Genomic DNA, 13,913 nt, shown 5'->3' with positions numbered 1-13,913 from the left:
GAGTCTGGGGGTCCACCATCGCCCCAGGGTCATCGCATGGCCCTGAGGTGAGGGGTGAGGAGGGAGAGATGCTTTATATCCCCCGGGGGGTGGGCATCTCCTGCCCCCAAGACAGGAGCTTGGGGCAGTGACCCCAAGAGGCTCACCCTGAGGATTCCGGGGTTTTGCAGGCATCTCTGCAAGCCACCAGCAGCCATCTCCTCTCCTTCCCTTCCCTCAAGGCCTAGGAAGTCATCACAGTGGGTTAAGGACCATTAAGGACTGGGAACCCTGGGGCCGGACAAGCCCCAGGTGCACCCCCCTCCAGGCACCTTTCGGACAGGAGGGACCAGGGACTCTTGGGTCACCTGGAGGCTTACAATTGCCCCATCAATGCTGGGTGGAGCCGGCTTGCAAGCCACCTAGCGTTCCTAGGGCACCCATGCAGAAGCTCCAGGGACCTGGCAGTGACCGGGAGGCTCACCTGGCCCCGGGGCCCCTGAGTCTCCACCCCCCCACTCACCCAGGGAGGCAGAGCCAGCTTGGGGTTAAAGGGAACAGAAAAGTAACTCTTCCGCATGAAAAAAAAAGTAACATAAACCCCTGATAAATGCAAAGAACATCTCCCTTCCTTTCTGTTCCTTCTCCTTTTTTTTTGCTTTAATATTATCTTGGTTCCCTTGTATGTTTTCATTTAAATTGGTTTTTATTAAACGTTAAAATAATGGTACATGGGAAATCATGCATTTTCTTTTAGATTTATTTTCTATTTTTAATTTTTATCCTCTCTTGCTTTTTTTAAAGTTTGTTTTTCCTTCCCTCGTTTATAGTTTTGCACATTTTCTACTGTTTTGCTTCTTTGTTCCTCTTATATGTTGTTCTTTTTTTTTTTTTTAATTTACTTATGTTTTTCTCTTTTTTTGTTGTTTTTGCTTTTGGAAGGTTTGTCCCCCGTGGATGGTTTCGTTTCCTCCCCCTCACCCCCCACCCCATGGCCCACCCCGCAGGCCGCGCCCCGCCTCCCGGGTCTGTCCGGGACCCTGGCGGGGGCGGCGGCGACGGCGACGGCGACGGCGGCGGCGGCGGCGGCGGCGGCGGCGGCGGCGCAGGCGAGGCCCGCGGGAGCTTCATACGGGGGTGGTCCGGCGGTTGGCTGCGTTGGAGTGGAGAGAGTCTTTGTTCTCCTTCTGGATACAGTTGTGAACTTGGAGGAAGCTGTTATCCCTGTCGGAGTTGTAGGTGGCGGTGGGCGTGGTGGCGGCCTTCAGGGGGTCCCTGCTGAGGGTGTACATGGAGATCTCCGTGGACGGCAGGGTGTTGAAGCCCTTGATGCCCGCGGGGGAGGCGTCCCTGGAGTGAGAGGGCTCGCTGGAGCGGGAGCTGGAGCGGCTGCGGCGCTGGTAGCGGTAGCGGTAACTGGGGATGCGGGTGATGGCGGAGGCCTGGAGGTAGTCCGTGGCGCGGGCCGTGGCCCGCAGCTGTTTGTGCCGGTCGATAAACATGTGCACGGCCAGCACCCCGACCATCTCGGCGATGATGAAGGACAGGGCTCCGAAATAGAAGGACCAGCCGTACGAGTAGCTATTCTTTTTGGAGTCGCTCTTGGAAGGGTCTCCGGCATTGGCAGATATGTACACTATGATGCCAATGATGTTACTCAGACCTGCGGGCAGAGGGTGGGCGCGGGCGGAGAGGGAAGCAGAGGGAAGAAGGATCGTTAGTTTCCAAGGAGGATGCCAGGCCCCGGGCAGGATGAGGGGACGGGGAATTGCTGGAGGGTCTTTTCCTGGTCCAGCGTTTTCATGGAGAACGGATGGGCCGGTCTAGAGGGGTGTTGCAAGCATCACCTTACTATCCTATTATTCCATTTGGAGAGAGCTGCAAAGGGAAGAGCTAATGGAAACAGAGCTATGGGAAGAAGGGAAAGAAGCAAGGGGCATACTACAATGTATTGAGTAGTAATAATAATAGTAATAATAATAATATAGTTTATTGAGCATTTACTACCTGCCTTCGCTGCTGAGTGCTTTTCAAGGGGTTTGCAGATGAGAAAACAGATTGCAGAGAGGTTAAGTAACTTGCTCAAGGCTGCACAGGGATTTGAAGCTGGTGTAGCAGGGGGTTAAGACTGGCTCCTAGAGCCAGACTGCCTGGATGCAAAGCCTCTGGCAAAGGAACCGGGGTCTGAGTTTCCATATCTGTACTGACGAACCTAGTTGCAGGGCAGGAATAAAGAGGTAGACATAGAGAATGGACTTGAGGACACGGGTTGGGAGGGCGAAGCTGGGGCGAGGTGAGAGTAGCATCGACATATATACACTACCAAATGTAAAATAGTTGGCTGGTGGGAAGCAGCAGCATAGCACAGGGAAATCGGCTCCGTGCTTTGCGATGACCTAGAGGGGTGGGAGAGGGAGGATGGGAGGGAGGCTCAAGAGGGAGGGGATGTGGGGACATGTGTGTGCATATGGCTGATTCGCTTTGTTGTGCAACAGAAACTAACACGGTATTGTGACGTAATTATACTCAGATAAAGGTCTATTAAAAAAATAATAGGACTTACTCCTGTCGGGTCATGGGGAGGATCAATACATGTGAATATGTGTGAGTTGATGCATGTGAGTTAATAGACATGAAAGCTGTTAAGTCTGCACGTGGGAGGTGCTGCTTAAACGTTAGTCGTTCTTATTAAATGGCTCATACTACAGCCCATGTTCTTTTTCTGGCATCTGAAGCCAATGTGACTTGTCACATAACTGGGTTGAGAAATGTGGTTTCGGGTGCCTGCCTGCTCCCACCTGGGTAGGACAGTGAGGGGAGAGGGCAAGTGAGGATAGGCCTAGTGTCCTGAGAGGATCTTGGGATTGGGGCCTTTTTCCAGGAGGTGGGAGAAAGATGCATCGTTGGGCTAAAGGACAGGGTCTGGGGATGGTCCTGGAGGACTCAGTGGGGGGGCTCGGGCATCGCATTGGGGCGGGAGCCCCAGCACAACCTGTCTTCCTTGCAACTCAGCCTGTTGCAAGGCCCGGAAATTCCTCTCTGCTCTCCCCTCCTCTCTCTGCCAGGTCCTCCCAGCCACTGGGCACCCAACCTCAACCTCCTCCCCACTGGTGGGCCTGGACTCTGGCCCACCTGGCTCAGCAGCTGTTACCTGCAGACACAAAGAAGATGCCGGCACTCAGGATGATGTTGTGTCGAGTCTTGTAGAACTCGCTGGCTGCGATGCACAGTCCACCCATGAAGAGCAGAATCACACTCAGGATGGGGAAGATGCTCGAGGCCCTCACAGCCCCTGGAGAACACGGAGGGTGGGGGAGAGAGAACGGCAAGGCTATGACACAGGGGTTGGGGGGGAGGACACAGGAGGGAGGAGAGAGAGCAGTCCACAGGAGCCGGCTGGGGGATGGGTTATGGACACAGGACCAGAGTGGAGGTTGTTTCGCAGTCTTAGAGAGGGAAGGAGAGGGAGCAATACACTCTCTAGCTCACAGCCCTTCAGGGATGCTCCACTTCCTCAAGGATCAAACCCCAGCGCTTCGTGAGCCGCACAGGGCCCCATGGGACTTGGTCTCTGCCCATCCCCACATTCCCTCTCATCCAGCCATGGCAAACTTCCCATGACTCATTAATGCACGTTTCTTACTTTTGACATACTGTGCTTTCTTCCTAGAATGTCTTTCCTGCTCTTTTTCACTCAGCAAACTTCTATTCATCCATCAAAACCCAGCTCAAAAGTACCCCCCCCACACACAAAGCATTTCCTGACTTCCTTAGGCAAAGTTATTAGCTCTCTCCTCTGTACATTAGGGCACTTGGGGCACATGGAAAGGCAGTGTGTTTTAGTGGTTGGATGCTGGCTTTAGCGCTTATTAGCTGGATAAGTTTGGGTAAGTCATCTTACCTTTGTGCCTTAATTTCCTCACCTGTAAAATAGGGATGGTGATAGTGCCTGCCTCCTAAGATTGCTGTGAGGATTAAATGAGTTAATTCTGATAAGGTACTTAGATAAGTCTCTGAAGGCACATAGTAAACATTTGATAAATGATAGTTATTATAGTAAATATTTGCTTATATATATGTGCGTCCACCATAGGTCGTGGGTTCCCATGAGAGCCAGGATGTAGCTGTTTTTTCAGTTCTCTCTCTTCATTCGTTCTGTCCCCACCACCTAGTTCAAAGCCAAAGACACAGTAAGCCTCTGATACAAGCTTGCCTTGTGAATAAACATGGAGAGGTGGTCCAGGAAGAGGAAGAAGCTGACACATTGCAAAGAAAAAAGAAGAGAAAAAGCAAATTAAAAAGCCCTTCAGGATAGTTAAGAAGGAAGGGCTAACAGGCAGGAGAAGAAAATATTTTAATGAATATTTTACTCCTGCGTGTGGGAGGATGAGAGTGTGGAGGGGCACAGACGGCTGAGGGCAAAGGGAAGGCGGCAGGGGGTGTATAGTGGGGGGACAGTGTCTGAAAGGTGACCCAGAGGGGTGGAGTCCTCTACAAAGTGTGTCTGGAAAGTAAAATATTTTTTTCTATCCAGATTAAAATAGGCAGAGCGTGATCTCAGGGCTCCTGACTCCCTGTCCTAGGAGCTATGGACAGGCAGGAGACAGAGGTGTCTGGAGGCTAGTGTAAGGAAAGGGATGCTTTCTTGACATGTTTGGGTGGCTTGAATGGTAACCTAGGAAGTTGAGTCCTTTTAGACAGAGGGCCCTTTGGCTCGGCCCAGAGGTTGGCTGAGGGTCTATGTTTTGGAGGGGAAGTGCCCCCCCCAGTGCCCCACCCCTGTTCCTTTTGGTGACAGTGTGGCCACGAAGGACATGTGAAGAAGAGAATTTTTCTATATAGCACTTGAAGAATTTTTCTAAGAGTTTCAGGCAGTTTGCTGTGACATGTGATGTAAAACCCTTCTCTCCCCCCTGGATCTTCTTCAGTAAGGCTACCCTGCAAGTGATGCTCCTGGATGAGAGTGGATTGCTTTGGGGGGCCTTGCAGAAGGGTGGAGTTCTGTATCCGGCGGGGGGGACCTGAGTTGCCCATATAGAAGCAGTGGCGAGAGGGTGGAGGACAGCTGTGTTACTCGGCAATCTAGTACCCCTCTCCCACTGCAGGCGCGGACGGTGCTGCCTCCTTCCCAGACCCGAGTGGATGTTCTCTTCCTGCAAGTCATTTCTGAGATGACAAGCTGTATCCCCAACCTGATCCCCCAGCCCACACACCCCCGCACAGACACGCATGCCCAGACGTGCACACTCATAGCTACCTGGATGTCATAAGCACGCGGAGACGGTAAGAACGTATTGAAGACCCAGAGCACAAGAGATAGTATTGGTGAAGCACCCACACCATGTTGGGTCTGATGTGCACGTTATAATTCAATCCTTGTAACACCCCTGCAGGGTGTATTTTTTGCCACAATTTACAAATGAGAAAACTGAGTTTCAGAGAGGTGAAGTAACTTGCTCAAAGCCACCCAGCTAGTAAGTCAGGATTCAAGCCCAGATCAGCCCAACTCTTGGACTACCCTGGACTCTCCCTCTGGGGCTTTCAAAGAGCCTGGGAAGCATGCAGGTCCGGAAATTGGGGTTCTGGTCTCAGCTCTGCCACTCACTTGCTGTGTGGCTGAGATAAGTACCTTGCCCTCTCTGGTTTCCCCATGTGTAAAATGGCTGTGGACTCTTAGCCGATTTCTAATGCTTTTGCCCTCCCCACGTGGATATGATTTCTGACTGAACCGGAAAGGGGGACGACAGCATAAAGAAAGAAAGAGAGACTGGTGTGACTTCCAAGGGGCAGTGGTGGCCGCTCAGATGAGCGAGGCAGATGAAGTTCTCTGACCTTCTCCCTCCAAGAAAGCAGGTTCTTCCTGCCCACAGTATGCTACATTTGGCAGACTGGGACTGCATCCTCAGAGCTCATGCCTCACAGCAGCCCTGGGCCTGACGTTTCCAGTTCAGTCTGGTCTGCTGTGGGAGCCTGGATGTCCCAACTCAGCCTTCCTGCTGGCAGAGAAAGGGAGCGCCAGCTGTGGAGGGAGATGAGAAACTGTGTGTGTGTGTGCGCGCGCGCGCGCGTGTGTGTGTGCGTGCGTGCGTGTGTGTGTGTGTGTGTGTGTGTGTGTGTGTGTGTGATAAAGAGCGGGGAGGCTGGAGGGAGAGGTCTGTTGTATTTCAGCCAGCAGAGAGCAATGTGGAGAAAACAGGACCACTTCACAAGGTACCAAAGCAGCTTATGATATGGCGACAAGCAGGCAACACAAACAGAAGCCTCTTCACTCCGGCAGAGCCAACCCAGACACTAGCCTCCCTTGGAAGAGGCCTCTTTGCCCAGAAAAAAGGTGACAGGGGAAGCCGGTAAACAGCGCCAAGCCTAGGAAGGCCGAAGTCCGCAGGACCCGGATTCAGGCTGGCAGGAAGCTGGTTTGGAGCAGGCAGGGGCCCCTCCACTGAAACAATCTCTCGAAAGAGGTCTTTCTGGCTGGGCAATGTCACAGACAGAATGGGGATTTTGGAGTTAAGTCACACCTAACTTGAGATCCTGGCTTTGTCACTTACTAACTGTGTGACCTTGGTCAAGAAATTAACACAACGTTGTAAATCAACTATACGTCAATAAAATTGAAAACAGAAGGATCTGCATTTTAACAAGATCCTGGTAACAAGACCTGTATGTGTCTGAAAGTTTGAGATGCACCATTGTAAGGATTAAATTGGATAATTTCTGTATTGTTTCTGATGCTAGGCGGGCAGTAAACGGTAGCAATTTTTGTTATTTCTAATGTCCTTTCCCCTTCATGCCAGACACAACTTCGCCATGAATTGTCCTGACTTCCCACTAAGGCTGGGGTGGTCTTACCGCTAAAATCTATCGTGAGGGGCAGAAAACATCTCATTTATTCAATGCACAAATATTTATTGATCCCCTATGAGCAAGCGTATGGAACTACGTAACACCTACTGACAGTTCTGGGGCTTCCTATGTGCCAGGCCCTGTGCTAAGTGCCTTCCATGGATGAACCCACTTAAACCTCCTACCAACCCCATGAGCCATGGGCCTTGGCTTAAAGGAGATTACAAATACCTAAAGCAGGCACTGGTAAACTTTTTCCGTAAAGGGACACATAGTCAATGTTTCTGGCTTTGCTGGCCATATGGTCTCTGTTGCAATTCCTCAACTCTGCCCTTGTAGTCTGAGAACAGCCATGGGCAATATGTGAACAAATGAGTGTGGATGTGTTCCAATAAAGCTTTATTTATAGAAGCAGTTGGTAGGCCAGATTTAGCCTAACCGTTGCAATTTGGCCACCCCGGGCCGAGAGCATAATACACTGTACTGGGGAAAAGCTGTGCGGTTCAGAGTGGGGAGAAGCTTTGCTCTTGACTGAGTGGCCGTCACCATGCCTTGTTCCAGGCTGGGCACAGGAGGCATAGGGGTGCAAAACCAGGCCTGGCCCATATGCCTTTATAGGGCTTACATTCTCATGAAGGAGATACAGCACAGATGAACACGTAATTACCAACCAGGATGAAGTGCTGAGGAAGAAAGGGACCCATATGGCACCGTGCAGGCAAGTGACAGGCTAATGTCACCTGTAGACGGCCGATGTTGCCTGAGGGATCAGAGTTTGGTGGGACTGTGTACATATATGAACCCATTGCTTTCATTTACAGCTCCACGCAGTAAGTGCTGTAATTACCCCCATCACACACAGGCTAAAACTGAGGCTCAGAGAGGTTAAGCCTTCGCTCAAGGCCACCCAGCGAGGAAACGGAGGGGCTGGGTTTGTGAACCCAGGGATTCTGACTCTAGGCTCTGTGTACCTAACCACTGCACCCCCGGCTCTCAGAGCATCCTCTGAACTCACATGCGCAACAGGGAGGGTTTCCCTGAGAGGGTGATGTTGGTGCTGAGATGGATGGGTAAGAGAAGCTAACTGGGCAGAATAGAGGAGGGTGTTCTAGGGAGGATGTGGCATGAGCAAGGGCTGGGGGAAGCATGGCTCGTCTGGGGACTTGAAAGGGCTGATCACAAAGAGTTAGTGCGGGGCCTTGGGGAGCTCTAAGGAAGACGAGGCAGGCTGGGGCCAGGCCACAGAGGAACTCACGGGTCGTCTTTAAAGGATCCGCCTGCCCAATGCAGGAGACACGGGTTTGAGCCCTGGTCCGGGAAGCAACTAAGCCCGTGCCCCACAACTACTGACCCTGCGCTCTAGAGCCCACGAGCCACAACTACTGAGCCCACGTGCCACAACTACTGAAGCCCGCATGCCTAGAGCCCGTGCCCCGCAACAAGAGAAGCCACCGCAGTGAGAAGCCCGTGCACTGCAACGAAGGGTAGCCCCCGCTCGCTGCAACTAGAGAAAAGCTCTCACACAGCAACGAAGACCCAGTGCAGCCATAAATGAATAAATAAATAAATACATTTATAAAGGCCTTAAAGCCGACAGGGCTGTCATGATCTGATTGTGCATTTTAATAAGCAAATGAATATGTCGATCCCAATCTCTCAGTTTATCCACCTTCCTTACCCCCTGGAAACCACAAGTTTGTTCTCTACATCTGTAACTCTATTTCTGTTTTGTAGATAAGTTCATCTGTACCCTTTTTTTAGATTCCACATATAAGCGATATCACATGAGGTTTGTCTTTCTCTGACTTACTTCAGTCAGTATTAGAATAGGTAACTAATAAGGACCTACTGTATAGAACAGGGAACTCTACTCAATACTCTGTAACGGTCTATCTGGGAAAAGGATCTGAAAAAAGAGTGGCTATGTGTACATATATAACAGATTCACTTTGCTGTACATCTGACACTAACGCAACATTGTAAATCAACTCTACTCCAATAAAAATTTAAAAAAACAAACAAAGCAAATGAATTAAGAAGTGGTCCAGGGTAGCCACAGGGCACCAGGAGGAGGTTATTGCTGCTGACCAGGCGATGGTGGTACTTGGACCAGGTGGGTACAAAGAGTGTGGGCAGAGGTGGCTGGATTTGAGGGATGTTTAGGAGTGATGAGTGGATATGGGTGGAGAAGAGGGTGGCGTTGAGGATAACTTCTGGGTCTCAGGTCTGCTGGCTGGCTGGATACAGCCACTTATGCAACTGGGAGAGGATCAAGCCTAAGGGGTGAGGGGAGGGAAATCAAGGTTTGGTTTGGGGCACGCGGAGTCTGAGGTGTTTGGGGGTCGCACATGTGGAGTGTGGAGGGACAGTCGAATGTGTAAGATTGGGAAGTGGAGGTGCACGCTGGGCGGAAGCTGTAATCAGGGGCGTCACAGACACAGAGGTGAGCACAGCAGAGCTTGAGCTTGGAAGGGTACAAGGGTTCACCGTGAGGCTTGGGGAGCCCCAGTGTTTAGTGGTGACACAAGTCATCCCACCCACTGCTCACACAGTACAGCCAAATTCTGTGGACCAATCATCTTGTGATCCAGTGCCCTGTGGGCCTGGCACCTGTGGTGTCCTGCTGTGGTGGGCACAGCTGGAGGACAGGCAGACAGCTGCACACGGGGGCCCCGCTTCCTCACTCAGTCTGGCGGGGGTGGAGAGAGGTGGGCAGATCTCTTCCTGGGGCCCACTCTTTGCCTGGCCCGTCCTGGGGCCTGAGTGTGGGCTTTCCTTTCTTTGGATCTCAGGTCTGGCTCAGATGAGGTTGGACCAGATGATGGCTAAGGTTGCATCCATCCCTCGTGGTCCTGTGCCCCCCAGACCTTTGCTTAGGGACAACTCAGCCAGGCTGGCCAGGTGCTGGTCATGCCTTTGATCAAAATAGTTGCCATGATCAGGTATACAGAAGGCAGGCTCCTTATTTTCTGGGCACATTTAACTTTATGCCTGTTATTCCATTTGGAATTTGATCCGTTCTAATGGGCTAGAATCGCAGATGTGCTGGGGTTGGGAGGAGCTTCTGGGCTCTGGGGCATCTCTCGCCCTCTCCTCCTGAATGCTGTGAAAAGGGATAGACTGCCGTAAATGCATGCAAGAGTGAGTGTGAGAAAGTGTGAGTGTGAGAGAGAGAGTGATGGGAGAGAGAGGAGGAGAGGAGGGGAAAGGCAGGGGGAGGGAGAGAGGGAGGGAGGCAGAGCTGTCCAGAGTGGTGGTTAGGAGCGTGGGCTCCTGATGTGGACCACTTACGGTCCCATCCTGGTCCCACCACTGGCTGTGTGGCCTCTGTGCCTCTCCTTTCTCATCTGTACAATGGGGACACCAGCAATACCCACCTCCTAGGGGTGTTGTGAGATGAATGAAGATAAGGTATCAAGTGTCAGGCCAGGCACACACATAGTCAAGTGTCCCATGAACGTTTGTGATATCTACTGACATAGGAAAGGGATTTTGGAGTCCAGCAAGCTTCCTCTGGGAGCACCACCTGTGCAGGTGCCGGATGCTTTCCCGCTTCCTGTGGTCTCTGGGGTGGGTCATCAGCTGCGTGAGCTCAGGAGAGACGGCCTGAGCGCATCTCACTTGCTGCATTGCCCGCCACCCCCCTGAGCCTCAGCGCTCTCCTCTGCTGCAGGGCAACGCCCAGCACACCCAGCTCCCAGGGCAGCAATGAGGGGTGTTGAGTCAGTGCACTTGAGGCTATTAGAACAGTGCCTGGTACCCACTAGCAACAGGAGAAGTTAGTTCTCACACAGCAGAGCGTATCATTGCTGCTTCTCATGGGCCTGGGGTTACCTCCACTGAGGTTTACTGAAGTGCAGGTCGCGGAGTCAGCGTGGTGGTAGCTGCATCCAGCACTTAAATAAATGGACCAGGACAGAAGAGAAACTGTCTCTGCGGGCAGAGGGTGTGAAGGGGAGGCGCCGTTCGAGAAGCGTTCGCTCTGGTTGCATGGATGTGAGTTAGTACGATTTATAGCTTAGATGTTCCCTGACTGCAGGATGTGGTCACACCCACTGTGGTGATCTCTGGAAGGAATGTCCCTCACAACAGTTTTGCTGGAAGGGGCTTCAGGTCCGGGGCAGAGGACAGGAGCACGCAGCCTAGAAAACCATCACGGAGGCGGACGGCATCCCAGAAAGTGTGCTGGGCTGGGGTAAGTCACTTTCCCTCTCTGAGTCTCGTTTTTTTCCTCATCTGTAAAATGGGAGGATGGGTCTGGGTGACCCTCGGGGCATGTCTATCTCCAGTATTTCTGGAGCTGCAAGGATGTCTCCCTGAACTTCTAAACTCTAGTGGGAAGGAGGGGGTGGTGGACTTCCCTCAGTGCTCCCCTGGGGCAGCTGGGGAGCCCTAACAAAGCACCTCCCTAACCCTTGTCTCAGTGTATCCTCAGAGCCCCCTGGAGGACTGGTATTCATCGAGGCTCAGAGAAGTTGAGTAACTGATCCGAGACCACAGAGCAGAGCTCATCTTGGATTCAGGACCTTTCACTCCAAGTCCCAAGCTTAGACCTTGACTCCTGGTATCCCTCTCACCTCCCACCTGGTATCCCTCTCACCTCCCACCTAGGAACCCGCTGTGTGCCTGGTGGAACTGACAGAGGGGAGTGGAGGAGGGGGAACAGGGAGGAGGGGGGTTCTCTGAGGCTGGGAAGGGTCGCTTTGGCTCAGCTTGAGACCCTCCATCCGCCTCAGTCCTCATTCTGGGGAGGGGGTGAACGTTCCAGGTGGCTCTAGCGAGGGTGGTTCCTCACTCATTCACTCAGCAAACATCTCCCGGGCCTGACTGGGGGCAGGCCCTGTGCTGGCCGGGGTGGGAGCAGACTCCCTCTTTGCAGCTACTCCCTGCGGTGTCCTCAAGCTGTTCACCGTCCAGTGGGAAAGAAGAGTCCGTAACAGAAATCGTGACACGCAGGCTGGAAAACAGAGCGGTCACCTCCCTGCGACCCAGCCTTCTTGACGTTCCCAGCCTCAGAGAAGGGTAGCACTGCCCACTGTCTCCCAGCCAGGATGCCTAGATGTCATCTTTTTTTTTTTGCGGTACACGGGCCTCTCACTGTTGTGGCCTCTCCCGTTGCGGAGCACAGGCTCTGGACGCGCAGGCTCAGCGGCCATGGCTCACGGGCCCAGCCGCTCTGCGGCATGTGGGATCCTCCCGGACCGGGGCACGAACCCGTGTCCCCTGCATCGGCAGGTGGACTCTCAACCACTGCGCCACCAGGGAAGCCCCCCTAGATGTCATCTTGCGTCCTCTTTCTCTCACCTCCCCCAACGCAGGCTGTCAGTAACACCTGCCGGCCTCACAACCCGCCCCCTTCTCATCTACCTCCCCGACTTCCGCCCTGGTCTGAGCACCTGTGTTTCCAGCCTGGATTCTGGCCGTCACCTCCTACAGGTCTCTCTGTTTCTGCTGGGTCCCCATAGTCAGTTCTACAGCAGAAGCAGAGCGGTGCTGTTAGCGTGGATGTCAGTCCTCGCCTCTCTGCTCAGAACCTTTTCGTGCTCCAGTCTCAGAGTAAAGCCCACACCCACAAGTCCTGGCCTGGCTTCCCACCCGCTGCTCACACCCTCTGCCTTGCTGCATGCCAGCCTCAGACACTTTGCACTGGCTGTTCCCTCTGCCTGGAACCCTCTTCTCAGGGCATCTGCAGGACCAGACATGCTCCCTCACTGCCTTCAGGTCTCTGTTCAAACGTTACCTCCCCAGTGGACCTCTCTGACCACTGTACTGAAAGCTCTCGCACTCCCTCTCTCCTTAATCTTTATCCTGCCTACTTTTCACTTTGTAACATACCGACAACAATGGCTAACGCCTCCTGAATGCTTACTGTGCTCTGGGCTGGAGGGAAGAGCTGTCTTATACTGACTCACTCAAGCCTCATTACAACCCTGCAAACGTACGGATGAACATCCCATCGGGAGGAGTCTGAGTACCGGGGGAGTTAATTGAGAAGTGGCAGAGCTGGATTTGAACCCAGGCAGTATGTGCTGAAGCCCGCCGTTACATTCTCCTGTCTCCTACTGGTGGTAAAGTTCTGTAAATTTACCCCCAAATAATCCTCAAGGTCCTACCTGCCTTGGCTGCTTTCCCCCTCCCTTACAAATGGCCCCTCTGTCTCCCTTACAGGTTCCTGACCCACGGCTGCCCCCAGGGAACTCTCCTCCAGCCTGTTCTTGATCTTAGGGGGTCAGTGACTCTGGGAAGATGTCAGCTCCCAGTTCAAGCATAATCAGGTGAGATCTCTCCTGAGGGGGAGGAATAGGCCCTGTCCAGAGCCCTCCCTCCCTTCCCCCTTCTGTCCACTTCTGGCTCTGGAAAAAGAGTAGTTGGCATGGCAAGGCCCTGATACTGCAGCTCTGGTGTGTGTGTGTGTGTGTGTGTGTGTGTGTGTGTGTGTGTGTGTGTGTGTGTACATGAACGTGCGACCTATGGGGGCCAACCCCTCCCCTCTCCCTGGGCAGAGTGTGTCAGGGACAGTAGCCGTTGCTGGGAGAGCTTCACCCCACCCTGCAGTTTGGGGCCACACTACAGTGGATTTTGAGGTCTAGCACACAGTAGGTGCTTAAGACATGATTGTGGAAGGAAACTGAATTCTTCTGAACCTTCTTCCCCACTCCAGATCACATTGGGACAGCTGAGAAATACCACTTCCCATCTCCTGGACACAACACACACACACACACACACACACACCACGAAGAGACCCATGCGCACACAAGTAGACACATGCAAACACACGGGCACTTACACTTAGATTGATAGCCGCTCACACGCGTGGACATGCAGGCATCAAAAAACACGGAACACAGTACAGACTCACGCCCTTGTGTACAAGACACAGACACACCAACACACCCTGAGAGTCACAGGAAGTCACACCCTGGTCACCACTGCCTCTGCACTTCGCCAGCTTGAGGTAAGGAGCTTTGGTAAGGAGGGAGAGGGCTAGGGAGGCACCACACACCGTAGACCCAGCCGCTGGCCCCGCAGAGCTGCCTGGGAAAAACAGGCTGGTCACCATTCCTTTGTGGGTAAGGTAGCAATAGGTG

General features: G+C 52.9%; 1 protein-coding gene across 1 annotated transcript in view; it reads right to left on the bottom strand.

Annotated features, from left to right (window-relative positions):
• Nucleotides 1–1,106: 1,106 nt before the first annotated feature.
• CACNG2 (calcium voltage-gated channel auxiliary subunit gamma 2) overlaps nt 1,107–13,913 on the bottom strand; it is a 118,504-nt gene continuing 105,697 nt past the window's right edge. Inside the window, exons 3-4 of the mRNA XM_032644160.1 lie at nt 3,131–3,271; nt 1,107–1,642 (exon numbers count right to left, since the gene is read on the bottom strand). Of these exons, the coding sequence (XP_032500051.1) occupies nt 1,107–1,642; nt 3,131–3,271 (677 nt within the window). The remainder of the gene's footprint in view (nt 1,643–3,130; nt 3,272–13,913) is intronic.

This window comes from Phocoena sinus, chromosome 10 (assembly GCF_008692025.1).
Source record: "Phocoena sinus isolate mPhoSin1 chromosome 10, mPhoSin1.pri, whole genome shotgun sequence".
NCBI classification, from domain to species: Eukaryota; Metazoa; Chordata; class Mammalia; order Artiodactyla; family Phocoenidae; genus Phocoena; species Phocoena sinus.
This window is presented reverse-complemented; position numbering and strand designations above follow the sequence as displayed.